This window comes from Conger conger, chromosome 17 (assembly GCF_963514075.1).
Source record: "Conger conger chromosome 17, fConCon1.1, whole genome shotgun sequence".
NCBI classification, from domain to species: domain Eukaryota; kingdom Metazoa; phylum Chordata; class Actinopteri; order Anguilliformes; family Congridae; genus Conger; species Conger conger.
The window spans coordinates 21,081,987-21,096,217 of record NC_083776.1 but is presented as its reverse complement, the minus strand read 5'-3'; the positions used below and the strand labels follow the sequence as shown (position 1 = coordinate 21,096,217).

Below are 14,231 nucleotides of genomic sequence, written 5' to 3'. Positions count from 1 at the left end.
CTTGTTTCACTTTCCCATGTTACAAAATAAGGAACCTTTGTGGCTGAAACATTGGCATCATAAAATAGTTTAGAGAGATAGAACCGTGAGTGTTAACACTTTCAAACCTTATATCCTATAACCAGATTGACTGAGCATTTCACCATGAACAAATTTATTCAAATGAATTCACTCTGACCCAAATATGGGTTAAATCATTACTCCTCTGGTTACCCTCACCACCAGACTGGGGTCAGCTTCCTTCCTCTCTGTCATACTGTGATGTAAGCCCACAGCATCAAGCCACTAGTCATTAGGTTATGCCGTTATTCATATCATCCATAAGTCATTGTATGCTTATCCTCCAGAGATCTGGCAAAAAAATGGTTAAATATTTTTTTAAATATAATAAAGTATCTTGGATGACATGCTTTTCAGGTTTTGCTGAAAATATTTTCAAAAACATTATTTCTTTTATTTTCATTCAATGACCGTTGTACTGTAGCTTTCTCAATAGTAGAATACATGGTTCTAGAGATTAAGACCAGAGACTCAGAGCACCATAAAGGGGACAAAAATGTATTCCTGGGTCTTTGGAGGATATGTTATTGGATGTCTCTTTTTTTCATACAGGATACAGAATTACCATGCAAACTATGCCACACAAGTAAAAATCCACTCAAAACAGAAGAACACTCTTCCTGATGTAAATAAAGCCGTTATTCGTCTAAAATATCATTCAAACAGCCCCTGGGCAGCTCATACCTCTACCAAGGCAGAAAAGGTTTAATGGTGAACCCGTCTAGATCACATTAGAAGGTATCTAAACACCGGATTAAAAACATAGGGGATGGAGAAACAGAAGCAAGCCTCCAAGCACAATGATGGCTCAACTAGTGAGATAAGTTTTTTTGTTGCTGCTACTATTACCGCTCCATTCGCAAAAAATGTGTTCGTACCAGACCGTCCAGCGCAATCCCCTCCAACAACGATTTATTACCCTTCCCTAGGGAGCTGACAAATCTCTAAAGATCCAATTACTGTGTTTACCCTTGGAAATGACAAACAGTTTATCTGGAGGGTGTAATGCATCCCTGATGTCATAGTTGGTTCCTCGCATTGTAAATTATACAGAGTCGTTCTAAGGTATAACTACTGTACAGGAGTCATGAATTTTGCAGCTGCCAGCATATTTCCCAGTAGCACAGAGATAATCTTCTCGGCTTACTCTAATTATTTATTTAAAATAAAAAAAACAGACCGTGTCCCAGGTTTGACAAATTGCTTACATTTTTATATATTATCCATTTTATATACTTGGATATACTATATGACAAAGCAACCCAGGTTATGGACCTTAGTCATGGGCACAATAGCTGCACTTTGTCTGGGAACGAAAGTGCCCAACATATTTGGTCCTGCTTACAAATCAATTTGTCGCACAGTGATTAATGTATCATTTTGTGGTTGCCATGTTTGTAATTGGCCATGTAAGAAAGTTAGCCTAACCGGCTCCATTGCAGCAAAGTCCATACGACCCAATGTCACCAATGCCATTTCATTTTGTCAGTGAATTTTTTGGAATAGTACTGAACACATGTTCACCGCCTGGCAGGCAAATAGCACCATACTGCTCAACTGCTGGTTTGCAGGTTGATGCAACTAAGTATTTCTGGCACAATATATGACCACAAACACGCAGAGGTCTTCATCTTGGGGGCATGTTGTGACTTGTGGACTCCCAAACCTGAGCCTATCATTGACTGGCTGTATTGGATTTTAATGTCTTGCCAGGTCAGACGGCATGTGAGAGCAAGAGAAGGCTTGCATTTGACATAATGAGGTACCAACGCTTTTATGAGGAGGGCTTTGTTTTTCCTTTTTTTGTAATTTGATGTGATAAATCATCTTTATCAATTGTGTGGCCAAAAACAAGTAAAATAATCTAGTGCTTCAGTATGCTATTATTACTGTAAAAATGAAAACAAAAACTAGTCATGAAAAATATATATTAATTATAATAAATATATATATTATAATAAATATATTATAAATATATAAATGCCAAAACAAAATTCATTTTTTTCTACACAAAAGAATGAAGCAAGCCTGTTGGGCTTCTAGAGAGTCACAGCCAATAGGTGGCAATACGTATGCATTATCATCATGCTAACTGCACAAATACATTTCATGTTTCAATAAAACTGATTGCTAGCTATCATGGCGGAGGTTTTGGACTACTTCTTTATTATAAAGTATTATCAAGAATGTGTTATCAGCAGTGTTCCTCTGAGTGCCTGTTTTTAATTCACCAGGGTTTTTTTGTTTTTTTGGTCGGGTACATGGTAATATTTGATTGGTAGAAGAAACTTTTAATCTTGTGGCTGAAAATATCTTACCTCTTTTAAATCAAGGTTGTTATTCATTTGGATCTGAGAAACATACCTTTGAATTAAAAATAAATTATTAATTTGAGCTAATTATTTTAAATAATATCATATCTTTTTTATTTTATATATTTCATCCAGTAAACAGACGCTCTTATCCAGAGAAAAATTACTGAATAAATAAAAAGTTAAAGCTTCAGTAACCTTGGTGCTATGCAACAAACAGTCACATGTAAGACAGGTAGCCATTAATGAGAAATCACAATGATAGCACTTAACCAATACACAAAATATGGCTCACTTAAATTCCCTTTAGCATGCAGCAGATTTGTTTACCATTCAGTTTAAGTAAATTGTGATATCTTTAATGTCCCCATGTTTTTCTTTCAGGGTCTAAAGCAGTTCCTTTCAGTAGTACTCGGGTTGGTTAAAAAACCATCTGCTGTGCCACAGAATCCAAGTGACTAAAACACTTGGAATTCATCTTCGATCTGATCTGAATTAACAGAGCTCATGTCAGGTCAGCAGAACCTTTCTCCCTCACGCCCTTTAAAGTCATCCAGCCATGCACTGTGCAATTCTCCCAATTCTTTACACTGCATTAGGTTCTCATTCGCAAACCCTGCCGCTTAGAGTAAAGCAGATCTATAGCAGTGTGGGCTAGGATATGTACACGCGCCGATACAAAAGAGAGGACTAGACTGCACAAAAAACACGGAAAGATCTATAAATACTCAAACACGTCGAGCTCGAAGGGAGCTTTTGTACAGTGCGCTGCATGTTGATTAGCTGTGTGCCGCTAGCGTAGGATAGATACTCTGCGGGGAGAGGTGTGACAGACTTTTAAAATAGAAGCCTCCTCCCGCACATGATACAGGGCACATTAGCTTTAATAGGGGGCTCCTGCTTTCACCTGCACAGACGCCCAGCTCCCCAGCCGAAGCGCCGTCAACCCTTTGAACCGAAGAAAACAAGGGACCGCCGTGCCTCGGAGATCTGGGAGCGGAGACGCTGTGTGTAATCACTCACAATTAATTACAGTCCGTCTCTCCTGGGACCCCCGGCTTTTCAATAAGTCCTACCTATCGAGAGCTCCAGCGCTTTCCTGTTCACCTGAATTTCACAGGCCTGACCAGACACGCACGCCCATTTTGTTGGTGCAATGATAAATTTTCCTCAGTCTGAGTTGTCTTTCTACTGAAAATGTGGCATTCATTTGCAAAAAAACAGAACATTACCAGTACTTGTAGATTTTATATCTTCAGTGAAATAATTATCATAAAATACTACACAGTTCTACAACAGTAATGTAACTGACTGCATAACTGTAACTGATACACACTTGCGGTATTTCCATATTATTGCGTGTGATCTCAGACCATTGAAGCCGATTAAAATAATGCTCAAAAGAGAAGGAATTGCCTTGTCCAATAGAATGCCATCTACACGCATAGTGAACATTTGGCCTCTAAACACAAGTTATTGGTCATACATTTTTTAATTGCATTTGTCACGATTTTTTACTCATTGTAACAAATACAAAAACCGTTCACTAAATGATTAATGTAAAAGTAGGATGAAGAGACCGCTGCATTGGTCATCATATTGATTTTTCCATTTACGAAAATAGTAAGATACAAGTGAAACACACAGTTGTGGGACTCAGTCTCACATTCACAAAAATAATAAAAGAGCATTTCTTGAAAAGCCAAGCTAAGCACAATAAACGATGGCCTCTTATTTTTAACAGCTGATTATCCCAGTATCCCTGCCTTCAGTTGTTGCTTTTCACACTGTATTTCTGCAGGCCTAATACCCAGAATTTCTAATCAGTCTCATTCAGACACGAGAGCCGTGTGGATACAAATGCTACCGTCTCAATTAACTGAAATTTGAAATTCATATTTGTCTTTGGCAGTTATTATTCCCTCAGCGGAAAGTTAAGATTGTTGTGGTGTAATAGTTAATGTAACAGTAAACACTGCAAAGAACCAAGCGTAGTGGCATACCAAATAAACTCATATTGTCAGTCCCAAGAGATATGAGGACAGCTTAAAAATATTATCCATTGTATAATGGCACTAAAGCAGACAGGCTTGTTTACTGAGAGCTGAGTAAATGTGTGAACAGATATGCTGTATCATATGTAGGTATTTATATGTTATGACTCCAGAACCAGTTGGTTAACGGCTAACCTCGTTTTCTTATTTATATACATACATATAGTGCATGTATATATGTATATATTTAATAGGGGGGGGCATACAAGAGTCATATACATGTATACACATAAATATATAACTTGCAAAATCAATTCTAATGCACAAACATCATTCCTACACCACCCACACACTGTGCCATGATAAAGTACCCACAAACACAACAATGGCGAGATTCTATTTTTCATCAAATACCAGTGAATCATGACAAAATGGCTAACAGCTAAAATGGAGGGGGTAAAGACTGTGTGAGCTGCATCTATCACGGGTCTGTCAATACACCGTTATAGCAGTCATACCAGAACCCTGTACACTTCCCCTTTGCATAGTGCCTCTATTTCACATGCAGTTTAGAAGCTGATTCAAGGTACTTCTTATATTTAGTTTTTTGTTCATGTTTTTTTTTTTTGTGCAACTTTGTTCAGAGAGCAGAATGGCTGATCATCCTGCCGTGACCAAATATGAGTAGAAATGAACAACAACGATTTTGGTTTTCAATACAATCGAATGAACAGCACATTTCGTGCTCAGTCTAAAGCTCTGTACTGTGTGCATACTGAACAGCACAGCAGAAGCCATGCTACTAAATATAGCAGCGTAGCAGCCACACAACACTTTTCAAGATTAATATTTAACCAGCGCATACATCATCACATGACACAGGTACTCCTTCTTAATGTATTTCAAAGAGGAAGTAATATGTCTGGTCAAGCTCTAAATTAAGATTTATTGAAAAGAACACAAATATAATATATGCTTTATAATTGCTTAGTTTTTCTTTTTCCCCTGGGGAAAATAAGTGAGTCAACCTTTAATATAATTTTGAATACAATCAGTAAAACGCCGAAAAGAATAAAGATTTATAAGGACAACAAATCATTAGAAATAATTCCTGCTATGCCTACTATACATTAATTACTGTTCTTGCATAATCAATATCTATGTTGATTTCTGCAACTGCAAATGGCCAATGGTAGTTCAAAGGGATATATGCACAGATACGAATAACAGATGAATTGTGTCACTCGAGATGCAATGTACATTCAATAGACATGTGTAATTAAACAATTAATTGTATGCAAATACAGTATATATTATGTACATATTTCAATTCTGAAAAGAGAACTTCACAAAGACACTTTTATCTAATGCCTAATCTGACTATTAACAACATTGGAATAGAAAAAGCGACCTTCAGGTTTTATCTTAAGTTCATGTTACTGTACAGCGATCCATAAACGTGAATAGGACATGGCCCCCCATAAGGCCTGTGAAGGAAACCCTCACAGAAACAATGTTATTGCTTCTCTATATTAGACTGCTGAGTAAGCACATTCTCCACTCCATTCCACAGCCCTGTTAGGTGGTCCATCTCCAGTGAGCCAAAAACAAAACACTGAAGCCAATAAGACCTTTTCACTGTTAATGTATGGATGAAGCATGTTGGGCCACAATGCTCTGAAGCACACAGTTCACCCAGTTGTTGCCACTCCACACTCTCAATGCCTTGACTTTACAGGGACCAGTGACCTCATTACGATCTGAGGAAATGCTGTTAAAAGTTTGTAAAAAATGTTAATTTAGGGTTCCTCTAGAAGAGGAGTGTCAAACTGTGTCTGCTGGCTTTTGGTGAGTTTCAGCACGAGATATACATTTTAAAGTCTTTCATTGGCTAAAGAGTCCACACACCTTGTTCTCAAGGCCTTAACTGGCTGCTGATTGAAAGGAAACCACAAACACCTGCAGACACTGCGGCCCTCCAGGACTGGAGTTTGACATCCTTGCTCTAGAAATAAGTCAAGCACAGAGCCATTTACAAGAACACAACATTTAAAAATGTGTTTGGAGGATGTGAAATTGTCTGTATAACAACAATGCGGTTTAGCATTACTACACATCGCGAAGAAAATTTAATTAGCACATAGAAGACTCTTTGCACAAATGAGAGCATTGTGCTGATGACAAAATCCGGTCCATCACACATGACTTCAGTGTTCTGTAAAAGGAAAATCTGCAATGAAACTCAAAGACTCTGATTTACCAAAGACAAAGCCAGGATCTGTGTAAGAAATTATATGGTAGCTGAACATAATTGGTGTGCTACTCTGGCAGACCAGGCAGGGGGAATTGTGAATCAATTGCAGTCCAAGTAATTTAACATCTGTAAAGTTGGCCCCGAAAATGATTACCAATTTTCCATCGGTGATTCGATGATCATGCCTCCCTGGAGAGACGACTTCGGCCTTGGTTTCAATTTTAACCGAGGCTCATAAATGGTAAAATGATTGTTTACTTTTCACTTGGACTAAGAATTTCATAATGCTATGATTGCTGAAACAAATCACAAAATCCCCACGTATGCTAATGACTTGCCATAGACTGTGAGATACACTGACAATAAATAGTTCAATAGACCCTTACTTTCTGTCTTACAATACTACATGGTACAGTATACACTGTATATATTTGGGTTTTTCTATTTTTAGAATATTATCCAACTGATACGACAAATACAACTAATACTGGTGCAAGTAGCTTACTAACTGCATTAAATGTATAATGTAATATAAATGCATGGTGCTAACAGTGTAATATCAGAAGTGTAATACTTGTTTGGGTTTCAATCTTTTATTTCCATTCTACAGACACAAACTGTAAGTTTAGCTGCAGAGCTGAGATCTTGAATGTTCGAGGACAAAAAATGGTTACTATGGAAACAGTTTCAATAGCCCGAACTGAAACCGTCTGGAGACTAAAACTGTACATACATTTTTTATTCATATACTGTTTATTAAGCTAGGGGAGATTTGAATTTTTTTTAGTTTGCTACTTTTGCGGGGTTGGGAAATGATTGATACGAGTCCAGCTCATATCTTGGAAAATCAAAGATCATGCGCACATTTAACAGTGATCAGGAAACATGACAATATGATTCAGTAATCTACACAGCAACACTTTAGGGGTTAACAGCTCAAAGCCAATGGTATCGCCTATAGCAACAGCACTGTGGTATCTCCATAACTTTGTGGAGGAAACATCCTGTACATCAATTGTACACTACACTACAATACACTACTAGACCACCTTGTTTATTTTGTTTCATTTTCTTTTTTATTGTATATTAGTAAAAAGTAAAAGACACAATGTTGCACAGCACTGCATCCATTTTTCATTTTAAGTATTTTAAGATATCCATTTTAAAAGGGCCATTATACTGTAGGTCACCAATGGGCAGCTTGACAAAGATAAAAGTAATGGTTTTCCACATGATAAGGCAAGCATTTCCAAAAAAGAAATGAAACCAGTATTACAATCAATACTGCCATTTTTAAAGCAGAGTAAGTTACTTAGCTTGCTAGCACTTGAAATGGGCAATAAGCCTTTTTCTGTTTCTTCAATAGCCATTTTGTCTCATCAGTGCTGTGGTTTGAAAGGGAAAAGGAAATAGGCTTTGATATGTTTCTTTATCAAACTCAATGTTTCCTTGCCCAATCTTAGCAAATATGAAAAACAATGCAATACAAGTATACGTGTCAAATTGAATGTTGTAGGCTTTCCCAATAAGACGTCTTTAAACAATGCTTACAATCTATTAACCTTTGTAATTACTGTATGCAATCACAAAGTGCCCAGGCAAATGTGAAGTTAAGTGAGTCAAAATAATTAGAATCATCCTGGCAATGCTGATTATAAATAAGATCTGGCATAAAAAACCTTCGGTACTCAACAGTTCATACGACATATTTCTGCATTCTTATTCAGATCTCATCTCAGACATAGATCACTATGTACCGACGAAGGCCGAGTCTAAAAGCTGCCATGTGGATGGTAGAGTGAAAAGAAGTTACATAAAAGAGTTGGTGTCAAACTCATGTGAATGAGAAAGTCAGAAACTATAATGTCGATGAGAAAATGAAAACAATTATGGAAAAATGAGCAAAATGTCATGTGTCCAGGCTGATGTGAAGCCAGCTCTGTTAGTAGAAAGGGGTGAGATAGAGGATCAATGTGTGTGGATGTATATAAGAAAAGAAAGAGTGTCGTATACCAGAAAGGTATTTATGGAGGATCTGAGTTCTGTAGATGAGGGACTCAAACAAATGTAATGTGATTGAACGGGTGATAGACCATCAGGTAAGAATGGGGGTTTGTACAGACGAGTGGAAGAAAAGCTGAGATGAGATGAGAAAGTTGTTATGCGGGTACAGTACTGTAAATGCTAGTAAAGAATGGTTATACGGCGAGCCAGTGAAGAAGCTGTCACAAGGACGAACGATAAAGGAGTCTTTATGTGGCGGTGCACATGAAAACTCCTTTATGTGGACAGACTGGTGAAATGATGTGTGATCAGCAAGAAAGTGGGATTGCAGAGTGCAATTCATGGGTACTCAAAACGACTTCTCCTAACTTGCATAATGACTATCTCAGGATCATGACGCACCCGTAATTGCACAAACCCTCTTATACTCAAAAATGCTTCCCAAAATATTTCATTGTTATATGGGCCCTGCAGCTGAAGATAATCTCTCTCCTTTTCTGGATCACTGAAGGATTCTGGGACAGCACAGTAGCAAGACAAGCTCCCTGAGGCTGGTTTAAGTATTAAATTAATAATTTAGTTTGCAAAAGAAGCATGCCTAACACAACCATAGTTCCAAAAAACACAAATTGACATCTTATCCCTCGTTAGATAAATGTAACTCGCATAAAAAGCACTGTAAGTACGACAAAAAATGTGAGAGACAACCATGTCTATAAAACTGTCTTTATAGAGGAATGAAAGAAACTTGCAAACAGAAAAGCGCACTAGGAATGCTTTAGTTTTTGGGGCAGGTTTTCAGAATAATAGGTTGAGCTACGTCATGTGGCTGTTGACTGGGAAAAGGATTATCTCAACAGCGCACTTTGAAGCAGACAAACAGGCAGACCAGCATATAACACTGATAAAAAACCAATGCTCCATAATTTAGTAAAACCCTTTCATATCACTCTGCCATCCAGAGCTTTAAATAGGAGACTAAAAATTAGTATTTCAGTTACTTTCTAGCAAGAAAGATTACCTCATTACAGGAGGATTACAGCTTTATAAAATGGAATCACACAGAGGCAACAACAATAGGCTCCTGCTGATTTAATATTGCTTCTAATTATTTTATTGTGTATGCATTTTCATGCATTAAACTTGTGATACTATCATCTGATACTTCATATCTCTCTACAACAGAAGGGTGAGGCCCCAGCTTATTGTCTCCAAACAGCAATGAGTCGATCAACCAGGTGGCAACACTGTTCTAGGCTTCGATTATGTGTTTCAATCCTCCATTTTAAGTCTAATATACTGTACATCATGATGGCATGAACAGGATGCATTTTAAATTATTCAGCACTATTATATAACTATCTGCAAAGTAAGACATTCCATTTCAATCTATTTCCCTCATTGTCAAATAATTATCTCAGTCCAGAACTGCACTATATACTTTATTGTCTTTTGCTTAATAATAGGCATTGGGGAAATCTGCACTTAAAAATGCATGCATTCAGGTCAGGGTGGGGGGGTCCCATTCACGTTAAGCTTGTTTAATGAACTACGATGTCTCATCCAACATTAGGACTGACAACCCTACTGAGACACTAACCACATCAACTATTCAAACAACAAGAATAATTTCTGGCATGGCCATCTTTTAAGAGAAAAAGACCAGAATGACAGTATTAATAATCAATAAAAACTTGGCTCTGCTTCAAACATGATTTAAATTGGCACCATTGTTTTTGTCAAGACAGCGCTGTGGAAGGACTGCTTGAATATATTTAATTTGAATAATCTAAAAATATTGACTGCATTTATAATCTAATGTACCCCTTTACCCAGCTTTCCAAGCACATCATGTACAGTACCTCTGCTCTATAACCTGTCTGACACTTTATGGCCTAGATACAGTAGGTGCCTGCTAAACTTGTCGTATCTTCACACATAGATTACACAGGCTGGGAACAAGTCCAAAATAAATCTTACTCATTCTCACCATGTCACAGTTCTACATTTCTAAGATGCTGATCCTTATTCAGGGCACAATATAAATATTTCTCCTGTTGTCGACTAGTTATGAAATAAGATGGTAGAACCGTGTTGGGCTCGCTTACCTGTGGTTTCAACAATTCCCTCCAGGATTACGACAATTTCGAACTGCTCGGTCTGCATGGATCGCTGCGAGAGTTCGTAAAACGGACTCTTGGTGTCGATCACGTGGCAAATCGTGAGCGGTGAGACGAGGAAGAGTTGGTCCGCCCCGGTGCTGAAGCCCACGTCCAATTCGAGCTGATCCAGCGGCAAGAACTCGCCTTCAGGCGTCTGCCGCGACTAAACAAGCGTGTAGAAAGAAAGGACATATCAGAGTAATCATTGCTATCCACTGAGCCAGGCTGACAGTTATTCACATTTTGTCAGCAATCAAAGCCATCAATCATTTGAAGATTTTTCAAAGATTCATTAAATGTATTCATTTTCCCAAGTTTAAAATTAATTGGATAAAATTGGAGGGTTTGTCCATTTATTTATTTTTTATTTTTTGATTAGACAAAAAAAAAACTTTATTGGATTATATGTAGGCTCTGAAATTATACTTCAATATAATATAGGCTACTTCAAAAAGTGACATCAAGGTTCTGAGACGCATCTTCCCCATAAATGATTAATTTAAGTATATGCATTTCTGTTGTCTATTGAAAGTAAACTGCTAAAAATAGTACATGCCCCACTTTCAATAGAATAAGCCTACTTCGTTGATTAAATGAAGTAGCCTTTAGAAAGAAAACTTATGTCAATACATAAAACAAAAAATAAAGTACATAAGTAGGCCTATAAATACAGGCTGTTGTTTTACTTTCTTTTGTGACAAGTACCGCAACAGATTTGTAAATACAGCAAACAACAAAATGGCCTGTTTGGTATGACTATTAGCTACTACAACAAATATGGTCATACATTGAACAGGTTTTATTTTATCTAAATAAATAAATAAACTATCTACAAATAGCCTTGCATCTGTACTTTCTGTACTTTCACAAAATGACCACTATTGTTCTGAACAATGCATTTGCCCCCAGTCCGTAGTCACACTAAAGTGACTTATTTGGGTACTGTAGTTTTAATAGGCCAGTGTAGCCTGTGCGTAAATGCGTTTCTGGAATAATAAGTGTTAAATGCAGGGAATGGCACTTACTTTCAGTAATTTGCAGCGAATCTGTGCCGAGACCATATGGCTATTGCGCAGGTTGCCAACTCTAAACATAAGAGTCAGTTTCCCATCTCGCATTGAAATAACCGCATGTTCACTAAACATCAAAGTCTCTGCCCTTTTCTTTGGCTGAGACATCTTTATGAACATGCAGCCAATCAAAAAGGCATCTACGATTGATCCCAGGATAGACTGAAAAAGGAACAGAATTATCCCTTCCGGACATTTGTCCGTTATGTACCTATAGCCGTAGCCTATGGTAGCCTCTGTTTCAATAAAAAATAAAAACGCCGATGGAAAGTTGTACACATTGGCAACACACGGCGTGTACTTGTCATCGTGGGCTCGATTGAGATCTCCTCTAATATATGCAATGACCCACCACATCGACGCCATGAAAAGCCATGCCACCGTGTAAGTTAGGACGAAAATAAATAAATTCCAGCGCCATTTCAGATCTACAAGCGTGGTGAATAAATCTGAAAGGTATCTACTGGTTTCACCGCCCAGGTTTCCGTGCTGGACGTTACATCGCCCGTTCTTGTCCACGAAGCGCTGCCTCTTTTTCTTCTTCTCCGGCGCCGGCTGGTTGAATCCAGAGCCACTGGACGAAGTGGTCACTACCTGGTAATCGTCCCCAAATTTCTTTCGAAGTGCAGACATAATACGAAGAAAATAGTCAGAGAAATAATCTCTAGGATTCGAAACTGCAGTCTGCCCCCCCTTAGTACCTTGGTTTTACTTGACGCAGTAGACTACTTGTATTGTATGCGCTTCAACTGTATCCAAAACAAGGCAAGGAGAAGTAGTTGCCAATCGCCTGAGAAGAAACGGTCACGGTGAAACGCACAGCCTTTCCTCAGAATCCAAATATAAATTCCAAACCGAGGAAAGGAAAAAAATAAAAGTGCAAATATAAATATTGTGACATGGATTAGAATAAAAATCTATCATCTGTCCAGCAGGCAATTCTGGAAAAAAAAACAAAAAAAAACAGAAAAAAAAAAAAAAACAGCAGACACTGGACTTGCAGTTATGCTGCACCAGGTGCAGTTTAAGGTTTGAGCCGCACAGTAAATTCTTTGGCGAGCCGCTAATTAGTCATCCGCTCTTCTTGGACGATATAAATGCAGGTTGGTTCAACGGGAAATCCACACATTGACTTTAAAGTTGCGCGGATTCATAAGGCAATTAACTCCTTTTTCAGTAGAGACATACGGAACGATTAGGCTATAACGTTAACGACAGAGCATAGTTTTGACGAGAAGGTTCCATACTTCTGCGATGGGGTTTATGCGTTGGTGTTGGACACGCGTCGGTTCCCAACCCTCCGCTTTTTCTTCTCCTGGTGCGCATAGAAGACGTCCATTAAGTTCATTAAGGATTTGAGTCGACCTTGGATTTCCCGTCCAGGATGACTAAATTCCCTAGGTTCTTTCTTCACCGTTGCTCACAGACGACGCGTGTTTACTGTCTTTCTCTTGTTGTGTTGAAATCAGCGCTGGCTTGGGAATCAGGTGCGGGAGATGGAGAGAAGCAGGCTGCTTGGATTTTACTCTGCTTTTTCGCTCCACGGCTTCTGCGCACTGCGCGCTTCTCCTGCGGAAATGCACGGCTGCGCTTAGCCCAGTGGTGCCAGTGGAGAGGCATGCACTTTTGGGGCGTGGAGGAAAAGGAGAGGAGGGGAGAGGGGTGTATGTCGCTACTCTGATGTATGTCTAAATTCTATTTCCCCCAAAAAACTTTGCATTGTTCGTTTGTCATCTTTTTGTGTTGAAGTATATATGAATTAAATATATGGATGCAATTTATATTCTGTATTTACACTGCAGTCCCCAGTGATTTAGGCATATTATAATGTGTTTGTCAGTGTCCACTCTCGGATAACTAAGTATTTGAGCTAAATACCTAATAAGGCTAAATTGGTAGTACCCTACCAGCAACCTTATATATCAGCACACTTTCTTTACCAAGCCACATTGGCACACAGAAGGACTAGGCTTTCCTGAATATTTTAGAAATATACCATATTACTAATATACTCACATATATAGTATAACCCTGAAGTGGTGGTTCCTAAATGAAACATGATAACTGAGAATATGCAAATGGGCATATAGCTATGTTTATCAACACCATGCCTTTAGCTGAATGTGTTTTAACAGAATTTCAAGGAGTAGAAAATGTAATGAAACTGGAAACTGGTCATGAGACAACGGAGATGGATACCACATACCACATGTCCACTGGGGCAGTGATAGGGGATTGCAGGGCTGGGATGTTACAGGGGTCCTTGATTGATTTGGGGGATGTTAACCACCCATCCCCAGCCAAATGAGTTGAATTAAGAACATTCCCACAACGTCTGACAATTGACTGTGTACCGGCAAAATGACTGCAGGAAG

The 14,231-nt window shown here is 38.4% G+C and overlaps 1 protein-coding gene across 1 annotated transcript in view; it reads right to left on the bottom strand.

Moving 5' to 3' along the window:
• Positions 1-13,400, bottom strand: part of kcnj3a (potassium inwardly rectifying channel subfamily J member 3a) — a 34,486-nt gene extending 21,086 nt beyond the window's left edge. Inside the window, exons 1-2 of the mRNA XM_061226653.1 lie at positions 11,812-13,400; positions 10,733-10,949 (exon numbers count right to left, since the gene is read on the bottom strand). Coding sequence (XP_061082637.1) covers positions 10,733-10,949; positions 11,812-12,489 — 895 coding nt within the window. The 5' untranslated portion in view covers positions 12,490-13,400. The remainder of the gene's footprint in view (positions 1-10,732; positions 10,950-11,811) is intronic.
• Positions 13,401-14,231: the final 831 nt, after the last annotated feature.